We start from the raw sequence: 14,430 nt of genomic DNA on the forward strand, positions 1-14,430 counted from the left end.
CAGGTTAACGGGCCAAGTTCGGATGGGTCATAAACGGATAAGGGTTAAATAGGTTCGAATTTGGTTAATCCATCTTATTAACGGATGACTAATGTGTAAATCCAAATTCGCCTAATTAATAAATGGATCACCCATTTAAAAATATAATTTATTATTGCCACTATAGAGGACAAATTTTCCTTTTAAAGGTAAGAGACATTGGATTATGTGGCAATTTAGCAGCTCTAATATATGATATTAAATTTTCCTAAGAATTTTGTTGAGCGTTTGAAGCTTTTGTTGAGCAAATATCTTAACAAAGTAAATCTAAAATAAGAGGTAGATAATTCCAATGACAAGAAAACCTCTTCTTGAATTACTTTGGTTTTATTTGCATCCAAATAATGAGTCATACATCAAGGGGATGCTTATCAGATTTGAGTATAACTCGAAAGCTATTTTGTCAATGCATTAAATTGTTCCAAAGCAATCAAAATTGACATTTTTCCTATGAAGAATTCATTTTTGAGATTTAAGCATGGTAAGTGTGTCATTTGGTCCTGGAGTATTTTTCTATGGTAGCATTTTGTCGGGGGAAAAGAATGCTTTTACAGTAACCAAGGTTAAGAAGTTTTTCTCAAATCAACCATAGAGTGAATACTCTATCTTCGAGTCAATATAACTAAGAATCCCTAGGTAGATATTTCTAAATGATCGTGATGGGATATCTTATGGTAAGCACTAGAGATTGTTTTTAGAAACTTTTTACTAGTTTGATTTCTTAGTGATGACTCATATTCAAAGATGAATTTAGGATTGGATGGTCCGTAGTGTCCATGTTGTTATAATTAATTTTCCTAACACTCAACTTCTTATGGAGGGATAAAATATGCTTATAGGCTAGATGTACTTACTATGTTTCAAAATTTAAATCATATATCATTAAAAAAAAATAGATTATGTAACTAAAGAATATCTCTTGTCCATAAGAGATGAATCTACCTACCATGGCATGCTTCTGAACTTTTATTCAACACCTAAGTTTTTCATATCGAAAATTAAAGGTTTCTACCTTTTTTCCCAAAAATAGGCTTTTTCAATCCCTTTGCCTTGTATTTTGGAGGAATGACGTCAAATGTTTCACAATAGCAAATATTGTTTCATTGCTTACAAATCCTATAGGACAAGCCTAACTATAGAGATTGTGAGGGTGTGCATGCTACTTTATCCCAAGTAGGGATAAATAGACCTAAGTCCAAGATGACTTGTACTTTAAGCATAGCAAGTATGTCCTTACTACTTGGCAAAGAGCATTAGGGGTATACTAGACTTAACTTAATAATGCTCTAGGAGATATGTTCTCCTAAATTGCCACTAAAGGAAAGGTATTCAAAACATATGTTATAAAGATATTACATGCTCAAAGTCAACATACAATTATATGCTCAAAGTCAACAAACATCTCATAACTATTAATTTATCATTTCAAACCCTAATTTACAAACACAATTCCCCTTTAATCTCATTTTTACTTAGTTTCTAAAAAAATCCTACTCGTTTAATCCACTTTTTTCTTTTTCCAATTGTCAAGTTATTTTTTGTTGACTTCAAAATCACTCAACTTTGGTAATTTCTTTTCTCCTTTCACGTCTTTTTTTTTTCCTTTTTAATTTCTATTTATACTACTATCTTCTTCCCTTCAAATTCTATTAGTTACTACAAGGACTCTATCCAATGGATGAGTTTTTAGAAGTATATATTTTAAAATTAAAATATAATTTAAATAAATTAAATTAAAAAATAATTTTTTATTTTTAAAATAAATTCAAACATGGAAAAATATTTTTATCCACTCATGGCTCCCACATCAATTCATGTCATTCATTAATTAATTAATTTTATTCATTAATAGATCAGATCCCAAAGCTTGAAATTTTGATTCTGTATAAAAAAATACATTAATTGGAATGAATGAGATTATGAAAATAAGCAATACTCCACAAAATTAACCATGCATGCTCAAATTATTAAATTTCAATTAATAAAATATATTATTGCTCATCACCACTTAATTCAAACCTTAATGAGTCTAGTAGTCCTCTAGTAATTTCTTTTAACCATATTATAGGGTGTAAATAATTCACAAGAAGAAGAATTATGTGGATAAGATGTTATCATTTAAAATATGTCTTAAGTGTACACAATGTATAAGATTTTATTGACAAACTATCCATAACCTCCTCCTATACTTAAGCTATTCGAAAATCAAAAGTAATATCACAATGTTAACAAACAAATAAAAAAAAAAATCAATTGGCCTAAAGTATTAGTAACAAAAATCCTCGGATTATGCTCAACATGACCTGTGGGCCACGAGGATCATATTAAATTTTATCTCTATTACACATAGACACAAGCACAACAGCCACGACACATATTCTTTTATGGCTAAAGTATAATTATTCTTTTTTTTTTTTTAAATAAAGCTTAAACTTCCTACTCCACATAAACATGCATTTCATTTTTATGATTAGGGCAGGATTGACTGCTCATTAATCTTCATATATATATATATATATATATAATTATTTTTCTAATTTATGGCAGTGCACGCATCCCCAACTACTTTTTTTTATTTTTTATTTTCCACTGCTCTATATATAAACCCCAAACGCTCCCATGAAATCTTCCATCTCTCTCCAATTCTTCATGGCCATGTCCATGGATCTCCAATTGCAACTTGAACTCCCCACTCTCTGGCTGCTGCTGCTGATTCGGGTCCGCATGCCAAATTCCTTCGACACCACAGGCCACGCCGGCCCAGATTCCGACGCAACCGGCGACAAAGGTTGCGTAATTGATAACAATCTCCAAACTGCAGAGGATTCTGATAAATTGTCGTGCCGAACGCTGACTTCTGAGGAACACAAGATAACGGCGGTCCTGAGCTGCCGGCTGGCGCCGCGGAAGCAGAAGACTCATTAGGGTTTATATTAAATGTTGAAATTACCATTTTATTTTTTCGTTCACTCAATTTAAGTGAGAGTTATGAAATTAATTTGTCATTTAATATACTAAATAAAAAAAAAACTTAACAAAAAAAGACAAGAAGAATTATACTTATATTTGATCTAATTTATATTTAGGCAGTTATCTATTTAATCATTGTGACCAACTCGGCTTTGGGATTGATACACCTGATTTTCTTCATGAACTTCTAGCTTTTGATTTTGAGAGAGAGAGAGAGAGAGAGAGAGAGAGAGAGAGAGAGAGGCAGAAAAAAGGGAGGGGTTGAAAGGTGTTAAAGGGTCACATGGCTACTATATTTAATGGGAGGGGAGACTTTGTCCTTTTTTATCATTCCAAAAATGAATTTGGAAGAAAATTATGTATACTTTCCATTATCACATAATAAATATTTATATTAATTCATAAATATATATTGCTTTCTGTTTGTTTATTTTTGTTTTCATTTTTCAGATGTTAAATATTAGGATTTTGGCAGCGTCAGAAGGTCGTTCAGGTGTTTGCCTAGGGTCCCAAAAATTTTGGGGCCCCCAATTGTTTTTTTAATATAATAATGTTAACATTATTTATGATATTCTCTTCTCATATATTGACTTTCCCACTATCAAATAAATGAAATTGTATTTTAAAATGTAAAGTAAATGTAATTTAATTATTTCTTTTTCAAGTCTCAATGTCTTATGATGGTTTGACATAACTCTTGAAAGTTGAAATTGACTACATCTAGTATGTCTCTAACTCTCTATTACTCTCATCTCTTCTGCCTCTCCATCTCTCACACTCTCTCTCACTCTCATCTCTTGGTCTCTCTGTGATTTTTACTCCGGCTCTCGTGTTCATCATTTTCAGGCCTCCTACTCTCTGTAATTTTCATCAGCCTTAATTTTGATTTTAGTATTTGTGCATTATTTTTCTATTGTTTTCACTCTAAATTTTTTTTTGAAAGTTTTGAGGCTAGTGCATTTTATCCGGCAAGAATCTGATATCTCTAAAGTCTCGCTCGCCGATTGATCTACAAGAATGATAATAATCAGGTTATATTGTTTCAATCTATTATTTTTATAGATTTATTAACTTTATTTTTATTTGTTTACATAATTTGTCAATTTATAGTTAGTGATAATTTTGAAAAAGAAATACTTGAAAATCTTGAATATAAAACTTTAATTAGTGATTTTACATCTCAAAAAGTTATAAAAATTAATTTTAAATAAAAATAAAATATTAAGTGTCCCTAATTAAATCATTTGCTTAGGGCCCATATTATGAAGAGCCGGCCTTGGATTTAGGGATTAGGAACAAATGGTTGCAATAAGGTTTCAAGGGGGATGAATGAATTGATCCATACATATAAAAGCAAAAGAAAACACAACACGATACCAAAAAACAAAGCATAAGGAAAATAAAAACAAATTCTCAACATCCATATATTATTGAATCAATTAATATAAGGCCTCAATAAGTTCAATGGAATTTTCATATTCAACACAACATGCTACAGAATTTAAATTGTTCAAAATTCTAAACATAATAATTGACCATATATATGACCTCAATTCATGAGTCTTAATTAAATATTATTTTTGTATTAAAATTTAATTTAGTGGAGTTCGAAGAATAGAGAAGCAAGTATCGCCATATTTAATTACGGGTACACCGCTTCTTAGCACCGGTAGCAGCTTTGAAACTTGATTGGAAGAGTTCCTTGAGCTCTTCCGGCGCCACAATCTGGCAGAATTCCAACTCCCATGAAAGTCTCCACTTGCACGAGACCACCGCCCTTTGCTTTCTCGGTGCCGGCAGACAGCTCAAGATTGCAGGAATCTTGTGTTCTTCGAAAGTCGGCATTCAACACATCGATTGGTCGGAGTCCTTAGCGGATTGACAATTGATATCCATCACACAACAATCGTCAATGCAGCATTAGCAAGCTACAAATCACAAGAATGAGAAAGAAAGATGCAGAAACCAATAGGCCGAGAGCTTATTATAGTGATGATTTCGGTGGGGGATGGGACTAAAACAAAATTTTGGACTAACAAATGGGCCTCCTCAGACACCCTTTTTAACCTCTTCCATAACCTTTTCACCGTGGCATCTCAACAAAAGACTAAGATTTCAGACATCGTACAGTTTCATAATAATGCCCTCTTTTGGAGTCTGGTGTTTAAGCGTCTAAGTAGAGGGAAGGAGGCAAATCATGTGCTAGAGCTTTTGAAGATAATTTATAAAACTCCGATTAGAAGAAGCTTTCCGGGCTAGCTCATGTTCTTGGGATCTTAACTGCTCCAAATTATTTTTGGTGGCCAATTTTTACACTGTTCTTGCCTAGCACACCCACCAAAGTCGTCTTAAACCGACAATCAAACTTTGGAACATTTTCATCCTGACAAAGATCGGTGTTTTCTGCTGGCTGGCAATTAATAACAAAATTCTAACTATTTATAACCTTCAAAAAAGAGGTAGGAGTTTGGCTACTATGTGTTTTCTCTACAAGAAAGATATTGAAAATGTTAATCATCTTCTCACTCACTGTCAGTTTAGCAGAAAAGTGCGGTCCTCCTTATGTTGTTCCCTACAATTACAGATTGTCATGCCTTATGAGATAAGTTCATTCTATGATATTTGGAATTTTATGCATCTTAAATGCTTACTAAAGAATCTTAGGGCATCTGCTATGGGGGTAGTTTGCTGGGAGATCTGGAAAAAGCGCAATAGAAGAATTTTTAGGGAACACTACCTTTCTGCCGCAGAAATTCACTCTAGATGTCTTTCCAATCTCTTCCATTAATGGTCTAGGTCTCACCCCTCTCTCTCAAACTTGGATTAGGAAGAATTTCACTGTATTCTAGCATATCCTCGAGGTTAGTGCCTTGATTTCTCTGTTGGTTGTTCATTTCTCCCCTATCACACCGTGAGTTATTTTGGCTTTCATAGGTTTTCTGCAATTGCATCTGTGACCTCAGTCCGTTCTCAATCTCTAAATTTTGTCGACAAAAGTTCAATGCAATCTTCCTATCTAGTTTCAATTTCCTTCCTATTTCCCGTGGTTTTCTCCTCACTTTAGTCTGTGCTTTTTTAACCTAAATAAATCCACAATTTCAATGTAATTACAGTTTGCTTAGAAGATCTACATGTATGCTTGCAGGGTTATGGTGGTTCTTCTTCAGTTTGGGAATTTCCTGTGTTCTTTTTTTGTTTTGGGAGGGGTTCTTTTCTTCGCCTTTTTTTTTGTTCGTCTTTTTGGAGTTTCTAAGCATCTTGCTTGGTGTCTCCTTTATTAATAATATTACCTTTTCAAAAAAAAATTACATATTAATTAGAATTATGTTTATAACCATCAAATAAACAAATGTATTAAAAAATTTTTTGATCATATATGATCATGATATACATGTGAATGCATCTTTTAAAAAAGAAAATCACGAGATAGAATACGTAAACTCTAAAATTGTAATATTCAAATCTAAAATTGTAATATTTAAAAAATTAATTAATATGTAATTATCGCCTTAATCCATTTTATTAAATATTAACGTGTGCATATAATCCATTTTTCATTTTTTTATTTGATGGTTATAAATATAATAAAATGGTTATTTAATAAAATTTTTAATATGAAAAATGGATGACCTATACATGTCAATATTTAATAAAATGGATTAAGGCAATAATTATATATTAATTATTTTTTAAATATTATAATTTTAGATTTGAATGTTACAATTTTAGAGTCTGCGCATTAAATCTCGTGATTTTATTATTTTTTTTTAAAGATGCATTCACATGTATATCATGATCATATATGATCAAATTTTCTTTAACACATTTGCTTATTTGATGGTTATAAATATAATTCTAATTAATATGTAATTATTGCCTTAATCCTCAATTCACTATAATAAGCTCTCCCAGCTAATTGCTTTCTACATCTTCCTCTCTCATTCTTGTGATTCCTAGCTTGCTAATGCTGCATTGACGATTGTCATGTGATGGATATCAATTGTCAATCCACTAAGGACTCCGACCAATCGATGTGCCGAACGCCGACTTTCGAAGAACACAAGATTCCGTCAGTCTTGAGCTGTTCGCCAGCACTGAGAAAGCGAAGGGCGGTGGTCTTGTGCAAGAGGAGATTGTCATGGGAGCTGGAATTCTACCAAATCGTGCCACTAGAAAAGCTCGAGGAACTCTTTCAATCAAGTTTCAAGGTTGCTGCCGGCGCTAAGAAGCGGCGTACCCGTAATTAAACATAGCGATACTTGCTTCTCTATTCTTCGAACTCCACTAAATTAAATTTTAATACAAAAATAATATTTAATTAAGACTCATGAATTGAGGTCAGTTAATTTGGCTTTAGGTCAATTATCATGTTTAGAATTTAAAACAATTTAAATTCTACAGCATGTTGCTTTGAATTTGAATATTCCATTGAAGATGCCTTATATTAATTGATTTAATAATATATGGATGTTGATCAATTCATTCATCCCCCTTGAAGCCTTACTGCAACCATTTGTTCCTAATTCCTAAATCCTAATATTTAACATCTGAAAAATGAAAACAAAAACAAACAAACAAACAGAAAACAATATATATATTTATGAATTAATATAAATATATATTATGTGATAATGAAAAGTATACATAATTTTCTTCCAAGTTCATTTTTGGAATTATCGAAAAAAACAAAGTCTCTCCTCCCATTAATTTTCAACCCATTTTGGTCACAGTATTTAAATCGATAACTGCCTAAATACAAATTAAGTCAAATATAAGTATAATTCAGCTTGATTTTTCAAAGTACTTTTCTTGTCTTTGAAAACAAATTTCTTAATTTAAGGATTTATTTTGTTTTCATGTTGGCATTATAGGGTGCCTATCTTGTATTTCATGTTGGTTTTTTTTTTTTTTTTTGGGTATAAAAAGGCAGGCATGATGACAATGATTAACGATGTTTCCTCAAAACAAATAGTGAACACATATAAAACTTAATTATTAATTAGTTTGCAATAGTATGATTTGTTCAAACTTCAAATATCTCACTTGTTGATAAGGTAACTTATTTTTTCCATGAGAAAATATTTGCCATACTTTTTTGTACATCAAATGCATATTTTTCAAATAAAAGAACAAGATTAGATATCGCATTTATATATTATCATGTTAAGCTTTCTTCACACACGATGAGGACTTAATTATATATGTTAAAGTATTAATTAAATTCTAGATTTGAATAAAAAAAATAATCTATAAATATAAATTAAAATTTTTAATTTAATTATTAATACTATTTTAACATAAGTTATTGTAATAATTATATGTTATAGATATATATTAATAAAAAGATTGTTGCTAATTATTAAATAATACTATATTATTTTAGTAAATAAAAAATTTTAATTTTAATTGGAAAAATAATACAATTATAATTTAAATTAAAAAATAATATAATTATAATTTAAATTAAAAAAATAATATATATATAATATTAAAACGATAGTATTCGAGGTCTACATATCTTCTTTCACTTAAATATATTATTTTAAATGAAAAGACATGACTCTCCCATGTCTAGAGTCTTAAGCTATTTTTTTTTTTTATTTAGTATATTAAATGACAAATTTATTGCATAACCCTCAATTAAAATGAGTGAATGAAAAAATAAAATGACAATTTTGCCATTTAATATTCAAACCCTAATGAGTTTTTTGACTCCGCGGCGCTGACGCGCAGCTCAGGATCGCCGGAATCTTCTGTTCCTCGGAAGCCGGCGTTTGGCACGACGATTCATCAGAATCGCATGCAGTTTGGAGATTGTTATCAACTGCGCAGCAGTTATCGCCGGTTGCCTCTGAATCTGCTGATTGACGGTTGTTATCAACAGGGCAGCCGGCGTCGCCTGTGGTGTCGGAGGAATCCGGCGTGCCGACCCGAATCAGGAGCAGCTGGAGAGTGGGGAGCTCAAGTTGCAGCTGGAGATCCATGGATATGGGTATAAAGAATTGGAGCGAAGAAGGTAGGAGAGAGATTGAAGAGGTCAGGGGGAGCGTTTGGGGTTTATATATAGAACAGTGGGAAAAAAATAGTTGGGGACGCATGCACTACCATTATGCAAGTGCACCTCCTTTGACAAGGTGTCAAAGGTGTGCGCCTTTTTCTCTTGATGGTGTACCTCGATGTGTCTTGGCCCCAAAATGCCCAGAGGCAAAATTGCCTTTTAAAGCAAATGATCATTTTAGTTATGCAAAAGAAGATCTTAAACTGAAGATGAGATGTGTTTTATTTTACTTAAAAGCTGTTTCAAGTATGAGTTTAGGGTAAAAATGAGATCATCTTTTTTTGGGAGAGTAAGGAATGTGAAAGGCTTGCTAGTATTATTGGTTGCAACAAAAGTTACCTCCCCTAGACTTGCTTATCCTGGGCTCACTTTGAGAGTGAAACTTAAAAGATTTTTATCTTGGACCCAATCATTGAGAAGTTTGCAAAGAGGTCAGTCGGCTGGAAGGGGCAGTTTCTTTCCAAGAGCAGCAGCCTCATAGATTTTGCCTAAGAGTTCTTTGGCCAATCTTCCTATTTATTTCATGTCCTCTTCCTAATTGCCCACTTGGCAGGAAAGGTTCTCCAAAACAATATCAAAAGGAACCCAAAGTACATTCAGTGATATGGGGGATAGTTAAACTGCATGTCTGGGGGGTCTAGAAGTTTGGACCTTATGAATAAGGCTCTTCTAGGCAAATGGTTGTGGAGATTCATGCATGAAAGAGACAACCTATGGAGATTAGTGGTTGCTACTAAATTAGGTGAGGCCCATAATAAGTCTTGCTTATTCATAAAAGAATACATAAAAAACAATTTCAACGATACTCCTCCTGTCCCCATAAAACAACACCAATAAACAAAAAGATAATTTCATCGATAATCCTCTAATCCCCATACAGCAGCTCAAATAAACAAAACATAAAACAAGAAACATATTTCGCGTATTCATCGAAAATAAACAGATGACAACCTAAACATATAAATATTATGATGATCCTTCCTCTTTTACAAAAGTAGCAAATCAGGCTCCAAAACCTTATCTTTGGAGCTTGATCGTCCACATTTTTCACCCCAAAGGTTGCCCCTTAATCTTGATTGATTAACATAATCTAATGAGGTGCCATGTGCATAGCATCTTCATCCTCTAAACCATTCAAGTGAGGCACGTTTGGCTGCAGATAGTGCCCATGTAATTGCCAATCATTACTGTATTGTTAGCTCTCCTAAATTCTTTCCATTGCAACAATTAGAAACTCAATTACTCAAAAACAAAAAATTGGCATCATCAAATTCTAAAAACAAAACTAAACAAACTTCAGAGCAAATAAAATTAAAGCTAACTACGTCAGCACAATGTATTAGTTAATGTTTTTTCTCTTTAAAAGGAAGCACAAAATAGCTCAAGAGATAGCTAATCCAATTTCCATTGTAAATGATTCCCTAAACTGCCAGTTCCAATATTTAACCACTACAATTTATACTTCCACGTTTTTTATGAAATAAAAAACTCAGAGAGAGAAAGAGAGCATTACCTGTGAATTTGTATAGGTCATTCCTTGTGTGAAAGATCCTTGATGAACAGACTGCAAGAAGCATTCATCACAAATGTAGTAAGTTTAATAAGTTGATCAATAAAAAATTAAAGGAATGAAAAGCCTCTAGTAGGATCTCAACGAGGGTGAAGGGAGTGAAAAGATGAAACTTATGCATCTATTTGTATCTCTGTTTGAGTAAGAAAACGAAAAGACTCATAATTTCTTGGGAAACCAATCCATTTATAAGAAAATTTCAGTACTTCCCCTTCCCTGCATTCATCATTCCTAGATTCAAGCATTCTAACAGAGCCCAATGGACAATTTCTACAAGAAAGATGTCTAGGATGCACCAGTGCATTTGGGCCAGGATGACTACCAACTGGATCCTTTTTAGCAGACCCTTCCCCACCCCTAGCAGATCCCTTGGTGTCACCCTGTCAAAGGTCACAATTGGCCAAAGTTATGGGTCACAATATAAAATATGAGAAAATAAATAAAACTAATAAATGGAACAAAGTTGTATAAACAAAAAAAAAAAAAAAAGGGAAAGAATGACAATGTATAGCAGATAGTTTACATACCTCCATCTGATATTGCAGTCATTCCCAACATAACAACCAAACAAATTTAAACAAAAAAGGAGTTAGAACAAACTCAAAGCAGCATACTATTAACATATGAACTAGTACAATTGATTTGGTTTATGAGGAAATGTCATAAAAAGCAATAGAGTCAAAATCTTGATCCTCAATTTTTTCATTATTTGGGACCCAAGAAACGTAACCTTAATCGGTGAAGCCAAGAGCGGCCAATGCAGTTTGTTGAGTCGATTTACGTTTCATTTTCATTTTCATTTTGTAACTCATATTCCTTGATTTTCTGAAAATCAAATTGATAATAAAACTTCAAAAACAAATCCTCATCTCAGATTAAGCATCAAGCAGCTGATGGGTATGCGCACACACCACACAAACAAGAACACAGGTCTTGCGTTTAGTGGCCAAAAAAAAAAAACTGAGTATAATCAAAATATTCAATGCTTAAATTTTCTTTTATGTTGTCCCGATCCTCAATAAAGCAAAAGCATCATCGAGAATGGGACTACTAGTTTTATCAGTCAGCGAAGTGGAATTTGATTTTCTTGCGTCCCATGTAATGAAAACCAAAAAAAAAAAAAAAAGATTCCAAATTCCCTTTATTTCGCTTTTTCTTGCATTTCCACTCTTTTCTCGGCGGCTAAACGGAGAATCAGCCAACGAAAATGGATAATTTACCTCTCTGTACCTATTCAGCGCCGTTGGTTGTGTGATGCGTTATATAGGGGTAGCAAGACAGACACCCCTTTGGTTTTTGGGGGGGGGGGGGGGGGGGTCCGAACGGGTCGTCAACGGGCTGGGTCGTAAATGGATCGGATCTTTAACGGGTCAAGGTTAAACGGGTGCCAATCATATAAACCCTAACAAGGTTAAACGGGTGCCAATCATATAAACCCTAACCCGCCCATTTAATAAACGGGCGGATCGCGGGTTATCCATTTGAAAAAATCTATTATTTTAAAATTTTAAAACCCGGCACATCTCGCTCTTATTTATTTAAAAATCCCAAATTACAGCACATCTCTCTCTCACGATTGAAGGAGAATCAAGCTTCCTCACTCACTCTCTCTCAGAGTCTCTCTCTCTCTCTCTCTCTCTCTCTCTCTCTCTCTCTCTCTCTCTCTCTCTCTCTCTCGGCTTCCTCACTTATCAGGTTCAAACAAAATCAGTAAACCACTAAGCCAGTAAAACCTGAATGACCATGAGTCAGCTGGAGATGGAGACGAAAACTGGGATAAAGACGATGGCGAGCCCCGAGAATGACCAGATCTATTCTGCCAGATTAGATCAGACATGAGTGGAGAACTGCGAAGTCGAAGTTCGAACTGACCTGTCACCTGCGAGGCTGTGAGATTGCGATTGCGAGAGTAAAGAGCGAGAGTCGAGGGCTTGAGAGGCGAGAGGATATGTCGTAGGAGATGAGACCATCTGTGAGAGAGAGGCGAAGCCGTGGAGTCGGGATTGGGATTTTGTGGGAGAGGGAAGGATACTGTAACTTTGCAAGCCTGCAACCGGACGATGATTGATGAAGATGGCCGCCCATTTCCCATGCGACGAAGCAGAAGGGACAAGGGTAGCGAAAGCCAGCAGGAGGCAGCCGTGGCCACAAGGAAATTTAGGATTTAAGGTTAATGTGTAATATATATATATATATATATATATATATATATATAGGAATAGTAGCCAATCCCAAACCCATTGACCCATTTATAAACAGGTCAATCCGTGACCCGTTTATTTATTAAATGAGTTGATTTTCTTAAATCCAAGCCCGTTTAAAACAGACGAGTCTGGGTGACCCAACGGATTATGACCCGTTTTGCCACCCCTATTGGTTATTGGGAAATAATGTGGAATAAGATTAAAGAATCACGATTATAAAATTACCTACTACTACTTCCTATACCAAATAAATATAAATTAATTAATTAATTAATTTCAACAAAGTGTATTACTCTTTCAAAATTATTTCTTTTAAAAAAATTATGGTCCATTTAATATCATTCTTCTTTTTTTATTTTCATTTCTATGTCGTAAAAAGATATATATATATATATATATATATATATTGTAATTTTTTTATTTTGTTGTCAGTTTCTAATTATTTACAAAATAAAATATTGAAACTAAATTTTATGATTTTAACAACCTATTCTTAAAATATTTTAATGTTCAAAATTACTTTTTATAGATTAAATTATATCTTTTATATGGTTTAGTAAGTTAAAGTCAAAATGATAATGTGAATTTAGGATATAATTAAAATAAAAAATATCTATGAGCTTTTTTTGAAAAACACAAAAGTCATGTAGAAAATATTTTATCATTTTTAATTGCCTTGCATGAAATGATTATTCTTGTAAAGTGTTAAACTTGAATAAAATAATTAAGTAATATTTTTACTTTATTATGATTTTAAATGTTATATTTATATTTTTATTAGTTTAATCATAGTTTTTAATTGTTATATGATTTAAGGATGAAAATGAACATTTTTTAATTATATTTTTAATTTGTTTTAGTTATATAAATATTGTAACGACCCGAATTTAAAAATGAAATTAAAATAATAAAAGAAAGGAAATTGGAAACAGGAACTAAAGGAAAGTTGCCAAGCTTCATCGACGAACACAGGATTTCGTCAACGAAGGCTTTAAGAATTTCGTTGATGAACACAGGACTTCGTTGACGAGGAAATGCCGAGAGGGGGGTATAAGTTGATTGAATTTCGTCAACGAAGGTCGAGCTCGTCAACAAATTTCGCTGTTCTATATATACGAAAATCCGGATTTTAAAGCTTCTTTAAGAAGCTAACTCTCTCCTCTCTCTCTCTCTCCTCTTCGGTTTTCTCTCTCTCTCTCTCTCTCTCTCTCTCCTCTTCGGTTTTCTCTCTCTCTCTCTCTCTCTCTCTCTTCAATTTTGGTTCCGTCAATCGCCGGATCAAAGATTTGAGGCTACCATGACACTCCTGACGAAGTTCTCTACAAGTTTGCTGGAGCAAATCGTCAGGGAAACGAAATTGGAAATCATCCCTAAAATGAGGTAAGACTTTATACTCAATTTTTGGATTTATGACAGTTGAGAAAAATGTTATACGCATTAAAATATTAAAGTTTAATATTGAGAGTTTTCGTTTCCAGGAGTGTTGATTGGGAACATTAAGAATCATCCCTGAGTTGAGGTAAAGCTTTTAAGCCGAATTTGACTTAATGATAATTATAAGAAATGTTGTACACATTGAAATACTAAAG

The 14,430-nt window shown here is 33.1% G+C and overlaps 1 protein-coding gene across 1 annotated transcript; it reads right to left on the minus strand.

Moving 5' to 3' along the window:
* Nucleotides 1-8,705: 8,705 nt before the first annotated feature.
* On the minus strand, nt 8,706-11,981 carry LOC131166509 (uncharacterized). The gene is made up of 4 exons (XM_058125107.1): nt 11,165-11,981; nt 10,934-11,017; nt 10,581-10,631; nt 8,706-8,981 (listed from the first exon to the last, which is right to left on the minus strand). The coding sequence occupies exons 1-4, from the start codon at nt 11,168-11,170 to the stop codon at nt 8,706-8,708; spliced, it is 417 nt and encodes a 138-aa protein (XP_057981090.1). The 5' UTR covers nt 11,171-11,981.
* Nucleotides 11,982-14,430: the final 2,449 nt, after the last annotated feature.

This window comes from Malania oleifera, chromosome 10 (assembly GCF_029873635.1).
Source record: "Malania oleifera isolate guangnan ecotype guangnan chromosome 10, ASM2987363v1, whole genome shotgun sequence".
NCBI classification, from domain to species: Eukaryota; Viridiplantae; Streptophyta; class Magnoliopsida; order Santalales; family Ximeniaceae; genus Malania; species Malania oleifera.